At 41.5% G+C, this 18,165-nt stretch overlaps 1 protein-coding gene and 1 long non-coding RNA gene across 3 annotated transcripts in view; one reads left to right on the forward strand and one right to left on the reverse strand.

Moving 5' to 3' along the window:
- Positions 1-17,238, forward strand: part of LOC143497260 (uncharacterized) — a 37,138-nt gene extending 19,900 nt beyond the window's left edge. For both annotated transcript variants that reach the window (XR_013125762.1, XR_013125763.1), the window contains 2 exons: positions 16,528-16,595; positions 16,984-17,238. This is a non-coding gene — a long non-coding RNA (uncharacterized LOC143497260). The remainder of the gene's footprint in view (positions 1-16,527; positions 16,596-16,983) is intronic.
- thbs1b (thrombospondin 1b) lies at positions 4,027-14,895 on the reverse strand. The gene is made up of 23 exons (XM_076993124.1): positions 14,620-14,895; positions 14,421-14,507; positions 13,477-14,036; positions 13,307-13,382; positions 12,718-12,807; positions 12,491-12,600; positions 12,129-12,254; positions 11,511-11,607; positions 10,512-10,685; positions 10,234-10,410; positions 9,949-10,122; positions 9,733-9,860; positions 9,487-9,639; positions 9,156-9,374; positions 8,962-9,069; positions 8,438-8,597; positions 8,230-8,348; positions 7,314-7,548; positions 6,993-7,220; positions 6,636-6,907; positions 6,374-6,471; positions 6,125-6,264; positions 4,027-6,030 (listed from the first exon to the last, which is right to left on the reverse strand). The coding sequence occupies exons 2-23, from the start codon at positions 14,482-14,484 to the stop codon at positions 6,023-6,025; spliced, it is 3,516 nt and encodes a 1,171-aa protein (XP_076849239.1). The 5' UTR covers positions 14,485-14,507; positions 14,620-14,895; the 3' UTR covers positions 4,027-6,022.
- Positions 17,239-18,165: the final 927 nt, after the last annotated feature.

An 18,165-nucleotide genomic window follows, 5' to 3' on the forward strand; every position in this document is an offset into this window, starting at 1 on the left:
TGCTGTTATATGAAACTAGCATTTAGCTAGCTTTAAGTAGCAAGTGTTGGCATTGACAAAGCACTAATACTCAGAGTCAGTGAGAACCGGCAGGGGATTGTGTGTGTGTGTGTGTGTGTGTGTGTGTGTGTGTGTGTGTGTGTGTGTGTGTGTGTGTGTGTGTGTGTGTGTGTGTGTGTGTGTGTTCTCACTATCACAGTAACTAATCTTCTTGTGCACTGTGTTTGAGGTGTACAGTGCTATCACTGGTCCAGGGGGAGTAAGGAGCTCTGTCATTGTACACTGGAGAGTCTAGTTTCTGTGGACCTTTGTCTGTCCTGGTCAGGAGTGCTAGTGAAATTGGGCTACTTGCAACCCAAACCCAGCCCTCACACGAACTCATCAGTCCCTCCATACACTGAGATAAAGGGAAACTCAACGTAGCACAGCAAGTGTCAGTGACTGAGGAACAAATATGTATTGTGACATGGAAGACAGCTGTTTGACCATAAAGAGACAGACTGTGGTAACAAAGGAGTCGGTGTGATGAGAACAATGTCTTTAAAAAGCTTATTTTCCCTGCCCACACTAAAATAAACAACCTGCACATCATCAGCACATCTTCTTTCTCATTATTGTCATCAGTACATCCAGTGGACGGAAAGCTGCTAATGCAATATGGGGTTTCTGCTTCGTCAGCTCAACCAGCTAGCATGCACACAACCAGCTAGCATGCGCTCGATTCTCTCCCAACCCACAGGGGACAGGAAGTACAGTCATCCTGAGGCTCTGTGCATGTGGCAGGAGTGCCTGAAATTTCACATGTCCCTGACAACACTGTAATGGTCGGTGGATGCCACACGTGTTTGCTGAAGCCTCCGACTTCCTTTCACTGTTGCATGACAACTCGGAGGTAGTCCATCATCCTTAACTCCATGGCCCACGCATTTTTATCAGCTCTGTGTGACAATTTACTGCAGCAAAATTTTCCACCAAAAATAGAGGCCGTCCACGTTTAGAAAGAACCAGTTTGGTTAGTCATTTGAACTGCACTGCATGGGTGCAGGTGCCTCGTGGTTTGTGATGTTTCCACATGGCTCTGTGTCTTTGGGATGGCCTGGTCACTGTTTGTTGATGCTGTAGTGTTATGCTGAGCTGGTTTTGCAGGATTGATGTGAGTGCGGGGAGACAGTGAGGAATGCTGACGACTCTTCCTCCACACGTCACAGATGTCCTTTCCAGAGTGTTTATGTCCAGCCGTCCATCCACAGTTTGCTGAAGCTGTTGTCTCTGTCACTACATTGGACTGGGACATTCACTGGAATTTCACATTTGGGCCAGGCTTTTGTGTGTCACACATCCTTAAAAATCAAACAAACAAAAAAAGTAAAAATGCTTTCAGTTCTTACTGATGATATTATAATTATTCTGTTGTTGTTCTCATTTGCCTGATACCAGCACTTTGTGCCAATGAGACTACTTGTTTTGTACAGCGTGACATGAATGTGCATAGTGCAAATTGCTATGACTGTGCATCATGCAAATTGGACAGCGCCGTATGTTTAAGCCATCACTACTACAGCTAATCCTTGAACCAGCAGAGTGCATGAATTACAGGCCTCTCTGTAACCATGAGTTAAAGAGGAGGTACCGGGCTTCCTCGCTCCAGGAAATTAAAAGCCAGGGCTACTTCATGATGCTCTCTCATCTCGTGCCAGGCCCTTACCGAATAGTAAACGTTCAGTTTTTTCGTTACACACAGTACGCATTAGACCATGGCATTTGTATTTGTCATGAAGAGATGTTTAATGGCAGGTCAGTGTCTAGGCACACTTTCCCTCTTTGGGAATAAGCTGGGAAAGAAATGTTTATATGTACCACTGGCTTGAAATCTGCTTTTGAGTATTTTTAATGGGTAAAATGTCAGCCATGTTTTTATAGCACACATGCAAGTGTGGCATTGAAAAGCTTACTGAAATGACAGGCCTGAAGAAGTCATGACCAGAAGATGAAGTCAGGTCATTATACATTTTGAGTTTGTTGTGCTATGTTTTGCTTTTGGTGCTGCTTTTCATATTTAATAAAATCTTTCCTAGACAAATGGGAGAGGACATGTATGTATGTATAAATGTATGTATTCATCTATTTATTTGTGTACTTAGTGATTAATTTAACAGCATTAAACATTTTCTGCAGTCTTGACAACATAATACAGTTTGCCTGGTTTCCATCAGATGATTTAGACTACTTTATAATAAAGGTTTGATACAGAGATGCTCCCACATTTCTATTCTTAGTTATTTTTCCACATGATGTGGCATCTTGTTCCTAATTTTACAGATAAACCATTCAACATCACAGCCTGAGGTTCTTTGGACAGAGCCACATCATTTTCAAAACCTTTCGCCATGAAATGAAAGATTGAAATGACCAAGTAGTGTTTTGACTGTTGAAGCCCTGGCATACGTTGTTTACTGTCATCATGCCCCAGTTCAGGGGTAAAATGGCAAATCATCTAGCTCATCATCTAGTAAGTGGAAATTAAGATGTGAAAAGCTGATTATCTTCTATTGTACAGTATTTGCACTGTTGAATCTTCTCAGTAGGTCCTATAAGCAATGGCATGTGTACACTGGCAGTGTTCAACATACTTCCCCCACTAGTCCTCCTGGACCAGTAGACCAATGTTTTACAGGCTCCTTCAATACTTTTATTGGCTCTGGGGGTTACTATCCTAAGTTACTATCCCAGTTAGCTATGTAGTTAAATGTTATTTAGTAAATGCTGTGACATGTAACCATGCCGTCTTTAATCTTCTGCAGTCCATGAAGTTTGTCATTTTTTGAGAAATGAGCTTCAACCAATTAACATCACAAGTGAATGACTGTGATTGGTGAAAAGGCTCATTCATGAGAGTTAATCGTTATTTTTATTTTTATTTGATTCAACATTAATAGCCTGGCACAGTTTCTATCTGTTCATTCACCAAACATTTACCATAGAATATAAATGTGAAACAGTGAACACACTGCACTACAAATATGCCAAGTTTATTTCGGTTGGTCTCGACAAAACTGTAAAACCCTAGGAGACATCCCTGCAAACTGTAAACTCCTCATGTAACTTTGTTTATGGTGCAGTATATTCACCAAGGTCAAACATTCAGTGGGAAAATAGGTAAGAGGTTAAAGAGTAATTATTATAATAATGGCAGTGGAAATATTTTGACATATGTTTTTAACCCACCAATGGTTAAATCCAGACTACCCTGACAGTGATTTGAGTACAAGACATTTATAGCCACTATTTACATAGGATATAGTGGTCTCATTCTGTATATATAATCTGTGCACATTCATGGGCACCATGACAGGTTAACTTGCAAATAATAAAATAATATGCATGTTAAAGGGAGACTAAGAAAATATGCATGTAATGAATAAATTAGAAGAGGTATGGTTAAAATGAATAAATAACTTGGGGATTAGTACCTACTATATTTACGGTTTATCATTGTTAAAAGAGATTTGATGAGTTGAAATAGCATGTAATTCCCATAATGGGTAATCATTAGGATCGTTTTGATGCTCTAGACATGTGTTGTGCTATTGATCTGCACCTTGTTCCAAGTACATCAGATTAGCACAATCCACCGGATTATAACACAATTTAGTCATCTCAAACCTCATGCTGGTTTCACCAGCAGATCTCCACGTTAACAGTGGCAGGCAGATTCTGTTATGTGTCTGGCGCTCCTTTAGCTAAGGTGTTATATCTCTGCTTACCTACACATATGTGTAGACCTGAGTCTACCAGAGCAGCACTAAATCACTAGGATCTGAGTAAACCCACAAGCCACATAATAGTTCAGAGAGGCTCAGACTGCATGTGGATCAGTAGGGGGTAGGTAGATGAAAATAGTAAGTCCAATGAGAAACATTCCACTCATCATTTAAAAAATGTGGCCTTTTTTGCATCCTATATGATGAGCATTAGCATACAAGTTGTACATGTTGCACTGGAGATCAGAGGTATGTGAATACACACTTTGCAAGGTTTAACATCTGTTTAATGTTTTGTATGTACCAAAATAATTGCTATAGATAAAAAATAACATTTTGCATTGTACAGCTAAGTAAAAATGTTTACAGAAAAAGCATCACTAATTTTACAAAAATAACAAAAAAGTAAAAACAACCAACCAAAGGTAATAAGAACAGAACATCCTCACGTCAGTGTGCAAACCGTTTATACAGATGGAAACACATCCTGTGGCTGCATTCCCTGATAAATTATTTAAATAGCATTCATCTACACACAAACAAAAAACCACACATACACAACTGCACACACTAACACACATTCTCATATGAAACATAGCCTTACAGACAAGTCCAATAATTTATCTGTTAAAAAGTACTGGATACCGGAAGCACTAGCAAAACAAAACCCCTCCTGTCTTGCTCCATTAACCATGGGGGACAGAGGCAGGATGCTTGTTTAGAAAGAAATGTAATATTATTTACAGCTTGTCCTACAGTAGCAATATGTAGATAACCAATTTGCATCCTTTAACATCTTGAAAGTAGTATTTCAGTTTTTATTTGATCAAATTATACAACAGCAGTGAGGTAATATTTGTACATTTAAGTTTTCCCTCATCTCTCTCTACAGAGAAAGCACACAGGTCACCACACCATTCAGGAGCCCACCTCTCATCCACCAAACGAGTGCATTTGTGCAGAGCCTTGTGATATGCATGACCTGTGACCTTCCGTAGTATTTTGGAGGAAATTCTGCTTTTAGGTGTTAGAGATTTTACTAAACTTTTGATTATCATTTTTACATAGATGATATAGTTTATTATATGATGATCTCCAGAACAACCATCACATCTGTCCATTAATCAATCAGTGAACAAAAATTGAATTCACAAAGAATCCATGGTCCAATCATCCCAGTTTCAACTGGTATTTTGTGTAAGTGCTTTTATTAAACAAATCAGTCTTTTGTAATGAGGTCTTCATCTTGACCTGTCATAAACTTCTCACAATATTTCTTTATTTTTGTGTTTAGAACAAGCATTGTAAATCTATAAGAAGTAGGACGATGAAAACCTAATCACTCATGTTAACTTCTGAACCTGGCACTGTCCAAGATCCTTCCAGCCTACCTTCAACTGTGTTATCGGAAATGCTTTGTTAAGATGGATATTCCATCTCACCCTGAGAAAACTATGTCTACTAACTTTTAAGTAGTTATCTACATGCCACCACAAGTGAATGGGAAAGCCCTAAAATGTACTTTGATGTACTGCAAAGAAAAGTTAAATTATTTGGTTCTTCATTTACGAGTACATTGTCTTGGGTTTATATTTTCAGATATATTTTTGACCCTCTTGAAATACATAAGAACTCCACACTCCATCATGTGCTGTTGGTATCACTAGTGCTCACCAGTTAGTAATTTGACTCACTGTAAAGCCTCATTGTTCTTTACAGTGAGTTTAAAGTAAGGAAAGCTGACATTTTTGAGGCATAAAATTAGCCTGGTGGGAGATTTTTGTCTTTTAGAGTATTAAAGTCTTAGAATCGGTCCCTTCTTTGGGTATCCATTCAAGGAGCAAAAAGGAATTTAGCGAGAGAGAGAGAGAGAGAGAGAGAGAGAGAGAGAGAGAGAGAGAGAGAGAGAGAGAATGTGAATGAGAGAGAGGTTCTGAAGTGCATAGTTGTCTGCAGGGAGCCCTTCCCACACAGACTTGAATGAGGTTTTTCAGAGAAAAACTTTCCAATCAAGCAAAGCAATGCGTTTCTTTTTTTCTGCTCTACCTGCTCTTGGTGGAGGGGTCCTGATTCTCCATGGGCAGTCAGCTGGACTTTGTCCAAACCAGCATCAGTTACCTTGAAACTGACCACATGCTTTTTCTGCCCCACCAGAGTGCATAAAATGTAGCGGAAATTCTGTCCCTGGACTTTCAAATGAAAAACATATTCTTATTTATACAAAAAAGGTGCATTCTTCCAAGAGTCTCCTGCTTGTGCAACTATGCGTCTGTGAAAAAAATGACAGAAGATAATTAAATAAATGTTTAGAACTGTGTGGAATAGTGTTATCAAGAAGTTTACATATTTATATGAAGTCTTACCTCTGCATTCATATTTGAGGTCTGAGAAGTATACCATCTCTTGTGAAAAGACAAAAAGACCTAGTCGTCCGCCTGCATATGTTTTGTCATAAATTCTTCCGGAATCTGCCATAATCTTTTTTCCTTCATACATAACAACTCTGAAATTTTAAAAGGTAAAACAATCTTTGTTGGCGCAAGGTAATATAGAAATTAAAAATTCTGTTTAGCGTAGACAAATACATTTTTTTTAAATCCTTTAAACGATACCTTATGTGTCCTGTTCTTGGCCTGTGAGTTAGGTGCCATCTATAAGCAGTAAAGTCCTTCCAACCAATATTCTTGGGGTCATGCCAAAGAGTGCGAACCTACAAAAGACAAAGGCCAAAAACAATCAGATTCTCATGCTGCTAAATTTCAGATATTACAGATGACCAGATATTACAGATATGATAGATGTATTATATATGTGATAGATACATTACAAATATTCAGATAATACAGACATTAAAGTAAACATTATCTAAGTTACCTGTCCGGGCGTATCCCCAGTGTGCCAAAGGGCATTCCTTAGGTGTTCACCTGGTCCAGTGGTAGAATTGACAACTTTGATTGACAGCCCTGAGTAGCCCTGTGCCTTGGTGGGTTTGCTGGACCAGTAGGTCTGAGTAATCTGTTTCCACATCACCACATAGAAGCGGGAGCTGGACTGGTAACCGAACACGAATCCAGCATAGTCATCATCTCGCTCCGTGTTGATGAAGAAGGTTCCACTGAAGTCCACTGCATTGAACTCATCAAATCCTGCAGGACACATGAGTAGTTGGTCAGAATATATTTTTTTTATTGTTACTCTAAAAAGTTATTTAAAAAATTGGTTCTAACTTACCAACAGCAATGCCAGGATCACAGTTAACTGTCTGAACCAGCTCTTTGCCCTGGTGACGCACTACCCAGTTAGGATCAATCTGGGAAGTGCCCTTGGGGTCCAGAGGCACCATCTGGAACTTGCGAAAGTCAGTCTCACTGATGTCAAAGTTCTCTGGGCATACATCATAGATGTCTGGCACATTGTCCTGGTCAAAGTCATCTTTACAAGCATCCCCACGTCCATCACCTAATCAGAAAAAAAATTATATTTGTAAAAATAGATCAGATACAATAATAAACCTAATGATACTGTGTAAAGAAACTTATTTACTCCACTAACCATCAGAGTCTAACTGATCTGGGTTATAAGCAAGTCTACAGTTGTCTTTATCATCAGGAATGCCATCGTTGTCATCATCATAATCACAAGCATCTCCTTTGCCATCCTTGTCATGGTCAGCCTGGTTGGCATTGGGAATGTAAGGGCAGTTGTCCAGGTTGTTTTGATGTCCGTCTTCATCGATGTCCTGGTTGCTGTCACATTTATCTCCCACTCGGTCAGAGTCTGTGTCGAGCTTTCGGATTAAGTGTCACAACAAAACATCAATGTAAGCATTGCTCATTTGTGTAATTATTGTTATGGTTGAATCACAGAATCTCCAGTATCCCTGCCAGATTCGCCTTGTCTGATTCAGGCGATGTTTTTCATCTAATAAGCCACAACCTCTGTGCTGCTAGTCCCATAGTAGTCTCATGGCCTTCAAGCTTGGCACACCACACTCCCATTTCTATTCTTCTGGTGTAATGGAGGGGTGGAATGGGGGGGTCAGTTTCACCCATTTTCCCCTTAACTGAGTCCTGTTGTTCCTGCGTGCATTCCTCCTCTTCAGTTAAGCATGGCACAGGTGTGATCCACAGGGATCGAGTGCCGACACGGCATGCATAAACCCACCAGCAAATCCATTCCTGGCTAATGACTACACACCCCCCACCCTTCCCTTTCCCTTTGGGCTTGTTGAGCACCAGTGAGTGCCCTTGAAAAGCCTCCCCTTTGCGTTATTGTATAGCCGCATGCCCCCAAAGGCGAAGAGGATTTACTCCACCCTTCTATAATGTGATAAAACTGCGCTTCCCTACAACTACCCACTGTGGCTTTAAACCGGACAAAGTATATGAGGCTGAATCAAACAACAAATGGATCTGCGTGGATTACAGTCTAAAACACCTGCAGTCTCTCTGCTTTTACTCATGCATACCTGGTCAGGATTATGCTCCAGGGGGCAGTTATCACACTGGTCACCGACCCCATCCAAATCGGTATCTCTTTGATCCACATTGTACAGATAAGGACAGTTATCCTTCTCATTCAGAATACCTGAGGATGCATGTACATGTTAAGAGATTCCATCATATCATGCCTGATGTCATGTGAATTTATCCAGGGCAGCACGACGATCTTCTCACCATCTCCGTCGATGTCTATGGCACAGGCGTCTCCTTCACCATTATTATCAGTGTCAGTCTGGTCAGGGTTGCTGTTGTATGGACAGTTGTCACAACGATCTCCGACCTCATCTCGGTCATAGTCGTACTGTCTGGGATTGAAGATGAATGGGCAGTTGTCCTGTTTGAGAGGAGGGCACAGCAAGGAGAAAATCCTGAAGAACCAGCCAATCACAATAGGAGATTGTTACTTTTAGACGGTAAGCTTGTAATTTGGCTCTGCTTGTACAGCTGTATTTAGAGCTGTGTAGACATAAATGTGTGTTGTATTTTAGGGCTGAGACTATATATGCTGGAATTAAGAGGATGCACTATGAGTCTTTCAGAGTGGTACCTCAGTCTCTCATTGAAGTTTGGCTCAAACACGCTTTCTTTAGCTTTTTTTTGTAAATATACGTTTAATGCAGGCTTCAGATGAGTAGAATGTATTCCTGTCTTAACCACTGGAACATTACAGCTTAAATTAAAAAGTGAAGATAATTTACCCTGTCATCAGGAATGCCATCATTATCATCATCATCATCGCAAGCATCACCAATTCCATCCTTGTCATAGTCCTCCTGGCCTGAGTTTGGAAGGTTTGGGCAGTTGTCCTGCAATTAGTGAAATGTGCAGATGGTCAGTAGTGGCCAAAGGTATCTATGGTTTTGTGTTAAGGGGCATCAGTGATTTCTCAAACCTTCTTGCAGTGATATGTGGCATTCTCCACACACACAAGGTCAGCATTAGGCCAGCCGTCCAGATCAGTGTCCTCTCCACAAATATAGCCGTTCCCAGCATAGCCAGGCTTGCATTCGCAGCGGAACATGGGGTCTGAGAAATGTCCCAGGTAATTGCAACGGGCGTTCTTATTGCAGTCATGACTTCCATCGAGACAGGGGTTACGGGGTGTGCACACCTACAAAATGGAAATTTCAAACATTAATTGAGTGCAGATGATTTGTGAGTGTGTGGTAATCCGTCCGTAATGTGTGTGGTAATCCATCCATATGCCAGATTATGTTGCTTACCTGTTTCTTTGCAGCAGCATCCTCGACTCCTCTGCCAAACGGCTGAGATCCGGTGTAGCGGGGAGGGCATGGCAAACAGTTGTAGCCAGGTATCGTATTTTCACACCTATGGACTCCATTGAATTCGAAGCAAGCATCAGGCACCTCTTTGCACTGTTAGGAAGAAAGGTGGTTCTAATTATTACAGTTTTCTCAATGGCGTCGTTTGTTTGGTACTACAGAAGAATGCGAGAAAAGGTTCTTCACCTCATCAATGTCCTTACAGTTGATGCCATTGCCAGTGTAACCTGACGGGCATTTTCCACACTTCCAGGAACCATCTGGAAAACTTGTGCACTGAGCTCCAGCAAAGCAGGGATTAGACAGACATCCATCTGATAAAAAATGCACCGAATTAAAGGAAAGGCCACACTATGAACCTCTGTAGATTAATCTATGCAGATGAATGGTATCGTCTCTCACCAACAGGACAGGCTTGTTTATTGCAGAGCTGAGTTGCCTTGGCATCACCCACACAGGTCTTGCCTCCGTGCTTGGGCGGAGGGTCATTACAGAGGCGTTTGCGGCTCTGGACACCTCCACCACAGGTGGCTGAGCAGGCATCCCAGAGTGACCAAGGCCCCCAGCTTCCATCGACTGAAAACACAAAGGATCTTATGAAACATCTTTGCTTAGACACTTTCCTTGGCCGCTTGCCTCTTCAAATGGCTCACCGCTATGCAACGTTGGACGTTAAAGCGAACTTACTCGGACACGGCGACTTCTCACATTTCTCAGTCTGCCTGCCCTGACCCTGGCAGTCTTTCCCTCCCAGCTGGGGTGTGGGAGAGTTGCACAGACGAATGCGCGTAACCACGCCAGATCCACAGGTGACCGAGCAAGAGGACCACGGTGACCAGTGGCTCCAGTTCCCATCCTGCTTAACTGAGGGAGACCAATGAGAGTAGCGAGTTAAAGGGCCATTTCTTTCATACCAGCGTCTGAATGGGAAAGCAGTGGGCTCGTGCTGGTGGAACTCCGCTCACAGCGCTTGTCGCATTCCTGGAGGTAGCAGTCTCTGGTCTGCACGGACGTGCCCTCGCAGTTGTTATTGATGCGGTCGCAGGAGCGGCCGCGCTGCTGAATGCCCCTGCCGCAGGACACAGAACAATGGGTCCATTCAGACCAGGGGGACCAGCCGTCCTCAGCGTAGTCGCTTGCTGTCGGGGGGGAGAGGAGAAGGAGATAATAGGGGAACTATTCCCGCTTTCTATAGCAGCAATGAGCAGAAAGGCTCTTAATGCACTGTCCTAATGGACACAATTTAGCCTAGGTTGTTTGAGGCAAGATACTCCAGGGAAGCCTGTCATGAACCACGCAGTCAGAGCACCAGGGTAAAGCACCAGGGTAAAGCACCAGGGTAAAGCACCAGGGTAAAGCTTCAGGGCTAAGGGATTCCCTTTGATTTTTTTTTTCCAAAGCAGAAAGTAGAAATTGCAAATACATTTGAAGATGAAAGAACTTCAGACTGTTAAGGATAAAATAAAAGCAGCTTTTCACATTTACTTAAGGTCTAGGCATGTGTGCTCATTCATTGTGGTAGAAAGAAAATGTTATTTTTACTTTTTTGATATATATATATATATATTTTTTTTAGAAAAGCACCAATTTTCCACCTCCTTTTAACCAATTTAGCCATTTATCTCCATTACTACATTTATAGATACACAAGGCCCTACTGTAGTGGATATTTGGATTCTTTCATTTACAACAATATTATGATTTGCAATTGGTGAGCTTGAATTCCTAATTTTCACATATCCCCTCTTCTTGGATACACAAGCATTATTTAGAGCCTTTTTTAGGCCATTTAAAACATGTTTTCATGTTTCTGTATTTCAGTTGAACAAAAAATTCAGACAAACTATGCTACAGTTGGTTGAAAGTTCGAATTGGTGAATAATGCTGAAAACTCACTTGAAAACGTGAATTATACAGGTAAAGTCATTCTATGAACTGTATTGAACGTATTGAACTGTACTCACGAGTTCCACACCGGGGACAGCATTGGCCATCGGGCACAGTTGCATTGGCACAGGGAATCAGAGGACAGGAGATCTTACGGCACACTGTCGCTGAGTTCTGCAATTACCAACCACAGCTCATTAGCCATTAAGTGTCTAAACTACTATGTAGAGGGCTGAAAAGATTACCCGTTGCTTGTGTCAGAAGCCCTAAGTACCCCTCTGGGCCACTGGGCACTTCAAAGGGGGTTAGACTAAGATTGTGCACACAGATATAGACAAACACAAATATACATGCAGACTGCCTTCCATATAACCGTTGAGTTTGACGATGTCTAATGGATGTCTATGTCCCTACATGTTGATAAAATGTCGATGTAGTGTGGGCTTCAGTGATTTCTGTTGTTCTAGGTTGAGCTTATTCACCATAGAGTTTGTGGTACAACCCCCAATTTCCTATTCTTAATTACAGACTGTGTGCTTCAGAGAAGCAGACATAACAATGACCCAGGAAAGGTCAATAAATCACAACATGGGGCCATTGTGCTCACTCACAAATTAGTGACTTAATGACAAAGCCCACTGCCCTTAAGTGGCTGGGTGGCAATCTGAAGAGCACACTCCAGAGAGTGTACTTACTTGGCAAGTGCACTCGGTGCAGTCGTCCACTGTCCACTCGTCCTTGTTCTTATGCACGATGCCATTGTGGAGGCAGACACCAGCGTGGATTCCCATGTGTTTCATGAGCATATTGTTCTCATCTGTCTAGGAATGAAAAGCATGTGCGTTCAGTGTGGGTGACAATGGATCGGGGAAGCATTCTTTTCATTTTAACAAATCTGCGCCCAGTTTGTTAATATCACGTGCAACACCCTAACACGCTGCGTTTGGTGACACTTCTGTAACCGCGTTTCGGACCGGGGCGAGATTCGTACGCGCTTTATTGATGTGCAGAAGACATTTTAAAAGGTTAAAAGTGCAGGTGGACTTCTCCTTCTCACCACTTTGCGGAGCTCGTTGGACAACTCCTGCACCACCACACCAAGGCCCTTCAGCTCCTTGAACATGCTTGCTAGGTCTTCACAGGAAAAGCCACAAATCATCTGCAGATCTGTTATGGGGGGAAAAGTGCAGATTCAGCCACAGGGGTAAAAGGGGCATTTCCATGACCATATATGAATGATGGTTTTTGCACTGAGCCTCTGTGAGATAGCAGGGTTTCATTTACCTTTTGTTTTGTGGCCAGTGTAATCAGTCCTGATGGCTGGGCTAGATCCATTGATGGGGTTGTCCAGGGTGATTATATCAGTCATAATTGCTGTGAGGGGAGAGTATACACATTTTACTTGACTGCAAACATAATGTACCATATTGTCTTTAAGCAGCAATGAGGTTTATTGCTGATACAGTATACACTTTTGTCTCTAAATATCAGGACACACATTACATTTATAACGCTGTGCAATCATTTACTCCTGCACAAAACTGCACTGGTTTAAAAGAGAAGTGTTCAGAAGTACCAACTTAGTTTATTCAGCGTTTAGAAAAAAAAATCCTTTAAAGAAAATTTACAAACAATAACGGACCCTACATGGGCCTGCATGTTGTAAAGGCTCTTGTGAAATTATATTAGAAATTTTAATTGAAAAAAGCAATCTTGCTATTATTTGTGTGTGCGCGTCTTGTATTACTTAAGTCGGTTTTTTTAACTATCCACGTGGGTAAGATCTCGCCTCAAACAGTACCTTCACAACAGCACCAGAGGTGCCATTTATTTCAACAGAACATTTCTATATAAATGCGGCATTAGGACTTACAGTTCTGACATCCTTTATTACGCAGAATTGCATTCAACGTGGTCCCAAAAACAAAGCGCACGTTTTGCAGGACACCCTGCAAGAAAGAGATCACTCGTAATTTTACTATTCACAACTCTGTATCAAATACAGTCATATGACTTTGATGTCATGTATTTGATGTCATGTACCATGAATCTGTCGGTAACTGCTCCTTTCCCGATTCGTAAGTTCGCCACATCTGGGGTGTCCTGGGTCATGATATTCTGGATAGATACATCCAGCTCGGCAGCACTGACCTCTTCGCATCCGACATAGAAATGAACTCTGTCTTCTTGTACCAGGAGAGTAATGTTCTTCCACTGACCTGTCGCCAGATCCACATCCTCGATCGATACAACCTGTTGCTTGTTCGCGGTGGAGTAAACGATGTCCAGGGTGTTCGCTTTCCCGTTGGACACGATCTCGAATATGGATCCGGAGCCGTCGTGTTTCTCCACGGTCAGAAGACTGCCCCTGGTGCGTCTGAACTGCTTGAAATTGACCAGGAGTAGAAATCCCCTCTCGGCCCGAACGGAATCGATGAGGTCCCTGAAGGCGTGCTCGGGGACCGGGGGGATCAGGTCCGGATTCAGGACTTTGTAGGCGGGACTGTAGGGGTCGTCCCCTTTCACCAGAGTGACCCCATGGTTTTTCTTTGGTACTCGGACAAGCTCAAACAGGTCATAAACACTATTGTCATCTCTACTTTCTATAGGAAAAATCGGGAAAAGAAGATATTTTATTGCATTTATATGACCTAAACTAATATTGAGTCTATGCAATCAGAATCAGAATCATGGTTTATTTCGCCAAGTATGTTTGCACACACAAGGAATTTGGTTGCGGTTGGTGACTCTCTAGATACGGTGATTAAGAAATTAAGAAAGTTAATAAAAGTTAGGGCTGTGTACAATTTACAGACAATATGCAACAACAATCAACAATTTACACACAATGCATGTCACTAAAATAATATTGGAATATGGTAATAGCCTTTTGCCCTTCTAGTGTTACATTTTTAGGATCTTTTTAGGAGTCAAAAATGCTTGTAAAATATCTTCGCTTTCTGCTGCTACTGTTTCACTACACTTACCTGCGACTCTGGCGCTGTCGCAGCTCCATAGCATCAGTAGCAAAAATATTCCCCTTAACTTCATTCTAATGTTTCTTTTGCTTGTGCCTGTAAATAAAATACCCATAACTTTAACTCGGAGTGGAAATTTTCTATAAAACTGTAAACGGTCTAATTAATACCTCAATACACCTGCATGCAATGGAAATCATATTCCTACCTGCTTCTTTCTTACAGAAATATTAAAGGTAAATAGTCCAAAAAAGCCGGTAATCCCGATGATGCGTTAAATCCCGTAATATACTGTAGGTAACAGGTACCCGTCCACACGTTTATTAACGTATTCGGGACTCTCCGCTCTTGTTAAAGCAGCTAAAATCTATTACCGGAGAGGACAAAGTTCTATTTAAATAGTTTCATGACATTCCTGAGAGCATGTCTCCTCCAATCAGACGGTCCAAAGGGAAAGGGACGAGCCTGTCCTCTCACCCCAGCGTGCTGAGAGAGTGTCTGGAACACACACAAGGAGAAGGAGAAAAACGCGCCACATTCCACCCAACTAACTCCATAAACATTCTTCTGATTTTAGTGACCACTGCATCCGGTCACTACGATCAGACAAAATCGCCTTCGATTTATGACTTTATTTATTATCTGATTAGCGTAGCTATACTACGCTTTTCTAAATTCTCATATTTAGGTGTCATTCACCAAGATGCAAATGTCTATTTTTGAAGCTAGGTAGACTAGTTATTGTGACAACGTTTTTGTTCAGCACCTATATGTAGCCTATCGACTGAATATACACTATTTAAATGAAGTTGCTAATTCTTAAGAACAGCTATTCCGACTGCATCTTCAAAGGATGCTTGGTAATCTCCCGCGTCGTTTTGGTCTCTCCGCTAGAGGCCGTTCTGATGCCGTTTGGATGTCCAGTCTGCGCTGCAGTGCGTTATGCTCTTGGGCGATTTCTAAAAGTCTTTGTTTTCATTCCAAGTACAGATGATATATTATTACATAATATTTCTTTTCAGAATTAGTATCTGATTATCTATTATATTAATACAGTAAACCAAAAACCTTTAGTATGCTAAACGGTTATTATGTACGCTGACCTCATATTCTGCATAAAATCTTATGCATTGTTTATGCACATATATTTTATAACAAAACATTGTTTAGATGTACAATAGTAACCAAGTTATTAGCATTGCACCATAATCTGGGAGTACACTGTGAGTATACTCTTTGTTTTATCCTCAGGTATGTCACCTGTAGTATTCCCAGTATCAGTCCCTCAAAAATAGCAAAGCACCTCTGAACCCTCCAGATATAGCTCCATGAAGGTATTAACCATAGACATCTGGAAGTATTGTGCAATAGTGATTTCTTTCACAGATCCTAGTTATGCTCCTACCGCTGCTCTGATATCTGGGGCAGGAGCCAGATGAATTATTTTAAGGAGGCGCAGGGATCCAGTTCTCATTGTCTTCCTCAAAACAGATTCTGTTTTGACTATCTTGGGATTGGCCTTCAGAGTGTTTGTACTGGTTCACTTGGACTCTACTGCCTTCTCAGTCAGACACAGTGATACATCCTTTAGCAGAGTCTGCCAGTCATGCTCTTCACTGTCAGAAGTATGACATTAGACTGATTAAGGCCATTGCTCTATTCATTAGAATTAATTTAGCCCACTTTCAACTCATTCTTGGAGTGTCACAGCTGAATACTGATTTTAAGGTGCTATGACGCACACCTTAACAGTCCGTACGATTCTTGTGAGATACACGCAGAACATTAGCTCATGTCTAGATGCTGGGTTTGTGGTACGGAAAGGTCAAGGGGTTGACCCTCACCCTAGAGACCTCCAGGGTCAGATGTTTGCTGTAACTGATCATTTGGGGGAGAGTGCGTCATCACACAGGTTCCGGTGTGTACTTTCTTTGGAGTGCGTTCACCCAGCCCTTCTGTGAGCTTCTGCGTGGTTGCAGCTAAAAGGCAAACATTCCAACTGCAGAGCTTTTGTTTATACATTGTGCTAAAAGTGTAAATATAAGGACCAAAAGGAAGGTCATTGGATGGTCTTTGTCAGTGTCGTTGTCTTTGTTGACGTCTGTCTTTTCTTTAGCCTTCACAGAAATGAAAGTGATGTACACCTCATTTTAACACCTAGGACTGCTGAAGTTTTGCTTGTCAGTAAGTTATCACCGAATCAAACAGTTCAGCAAAGCTCACATCTCCTCTTCAGGGAGTTTTCATTATAGAGATTTTGACTCTAGGCTATTTTCAGGCAAACCCCATCTCATTGTATTTTTCATTTTAAGGTAAATACTTAGATTACTTGCACACTTGACCATGAGTGCCTCTTCCTATATAATGCCTACAAATAGAAGTGGAATCTCCTAACAGAAAACCTTCTATGATAATTGAGAGGAGCTCTGAAATTTGTTTTATCGGGGTTGCATGATAGAAGTGCTTTTCCTCTGTTCCTTTGTCTGAATAAACTATTTGCTGTACTCAGCCTTCCTTTCTGTAGATAATGAACCAAACATGAGTAATTGGACATATGTTCTTTTTCCAACAGGTCTGGTGCATGTTGGTGGAATTTCCCAGGTGTGCAAAAACAAACACCTAGGAGTCAGAGCAAAGCATGCCTGTGGCGTCTGGAAGCAGTGATAAGCTCCACCGTGACTTTGATTGTCCCAGGTGTGTCTGTCTTTAGTAATGGGTTGGAACACCTTCTGCCACTGAAACACTGACAGTGCCAGCAGACACTGGAGGGGTGGTTGATCTTCACAAGCATGTGTGTTTTTTCTCTCTTTTTTTCAGGGTGCAATTGTTTATGCCATTTCTATGTCATATCTTGTCATGCATGGTAAGGTATTTGCATTGAGAAATGCATTGAGAAGCAATCTCTCATTTCACACATCATGTTCACAAGAAAACGAAACACATCCATAGGTAGTGAATGTGAATGAGAACACATTCCTCCCTGGAGCGAAGATGAAGTGGACATGTTATCAAATTCTCTTAAACGACGGCTTATGGAGCAGAGAGGTTCTTTTATGTATACAATCACCTTAAGGTACTTTTTAAGGTACTTAGAATCCTTGCACTAGAAACAAATACACATTCAAGCATCTCGTTTAGCTATGGCCCATTTATTCTACCTCCCAATTAGGGTTTTCACCTTAACATGGTGTGTTCAATGCTATTGCAACATTATTGTAATCCATATATAAAATATTGTTTCCACATACAGTTCTATTTGTAAGATGGATTTAGGCCTTGCAGTGGTCATGAGAATGTCCACCTGTCCAGCTGTTGCAGTAATCCAGCCCTCCAGCGTGTAATGCCAGAGGAGAAGTCATTGATGTGCTACCCAGAGCCCTGCCTGGAGATCTCAGAGTGCCAGAGATTTGTGCTCACTATATCCAGTAGTGTCAGAGAATGTTTTTTATGTTATTCTGACTCTGGCTACTTGGTTGTTTGAGTCATTTAATTTGGTCACCTGAGAACAAATACTCCCTTCTCACTTAAAACTTTCAGCTAGCGATTTTTACCTTATTTGGTTATTTTCTATGCCATCTTAAAAGGTTGAAAATAATAATAGCTTAGGCCTAATTCCAAAATAATAACTGCTTATCCCACAGTCTGAATCTACTATATACATTATGCCTTGTGTACTATAACACCACATAATATGTGTAAAAAACCTTAAAGAAACTCAGGGTCATGGGCCACTATAAGGACCATCCAGTCCAGA

This window comes from Brachyhypopomus gauderio, unplaced genomic scaffold, assembly GCF_052324685.1.
Source record: "Brachyhypopomus gauderio isolate BG-103 unplaced genomic scaffold, BGAUD_0.2 sc104, whole genome shotgun sequence".
Taxonomy (NCBI): domain Eukaryota; kingdom Metazoa; phylum Chordata; class Actinopteri; order Gymnotiformes; family Hypopomidae; genus Brachyhypopomus; species Brachyhypopomus gauderio.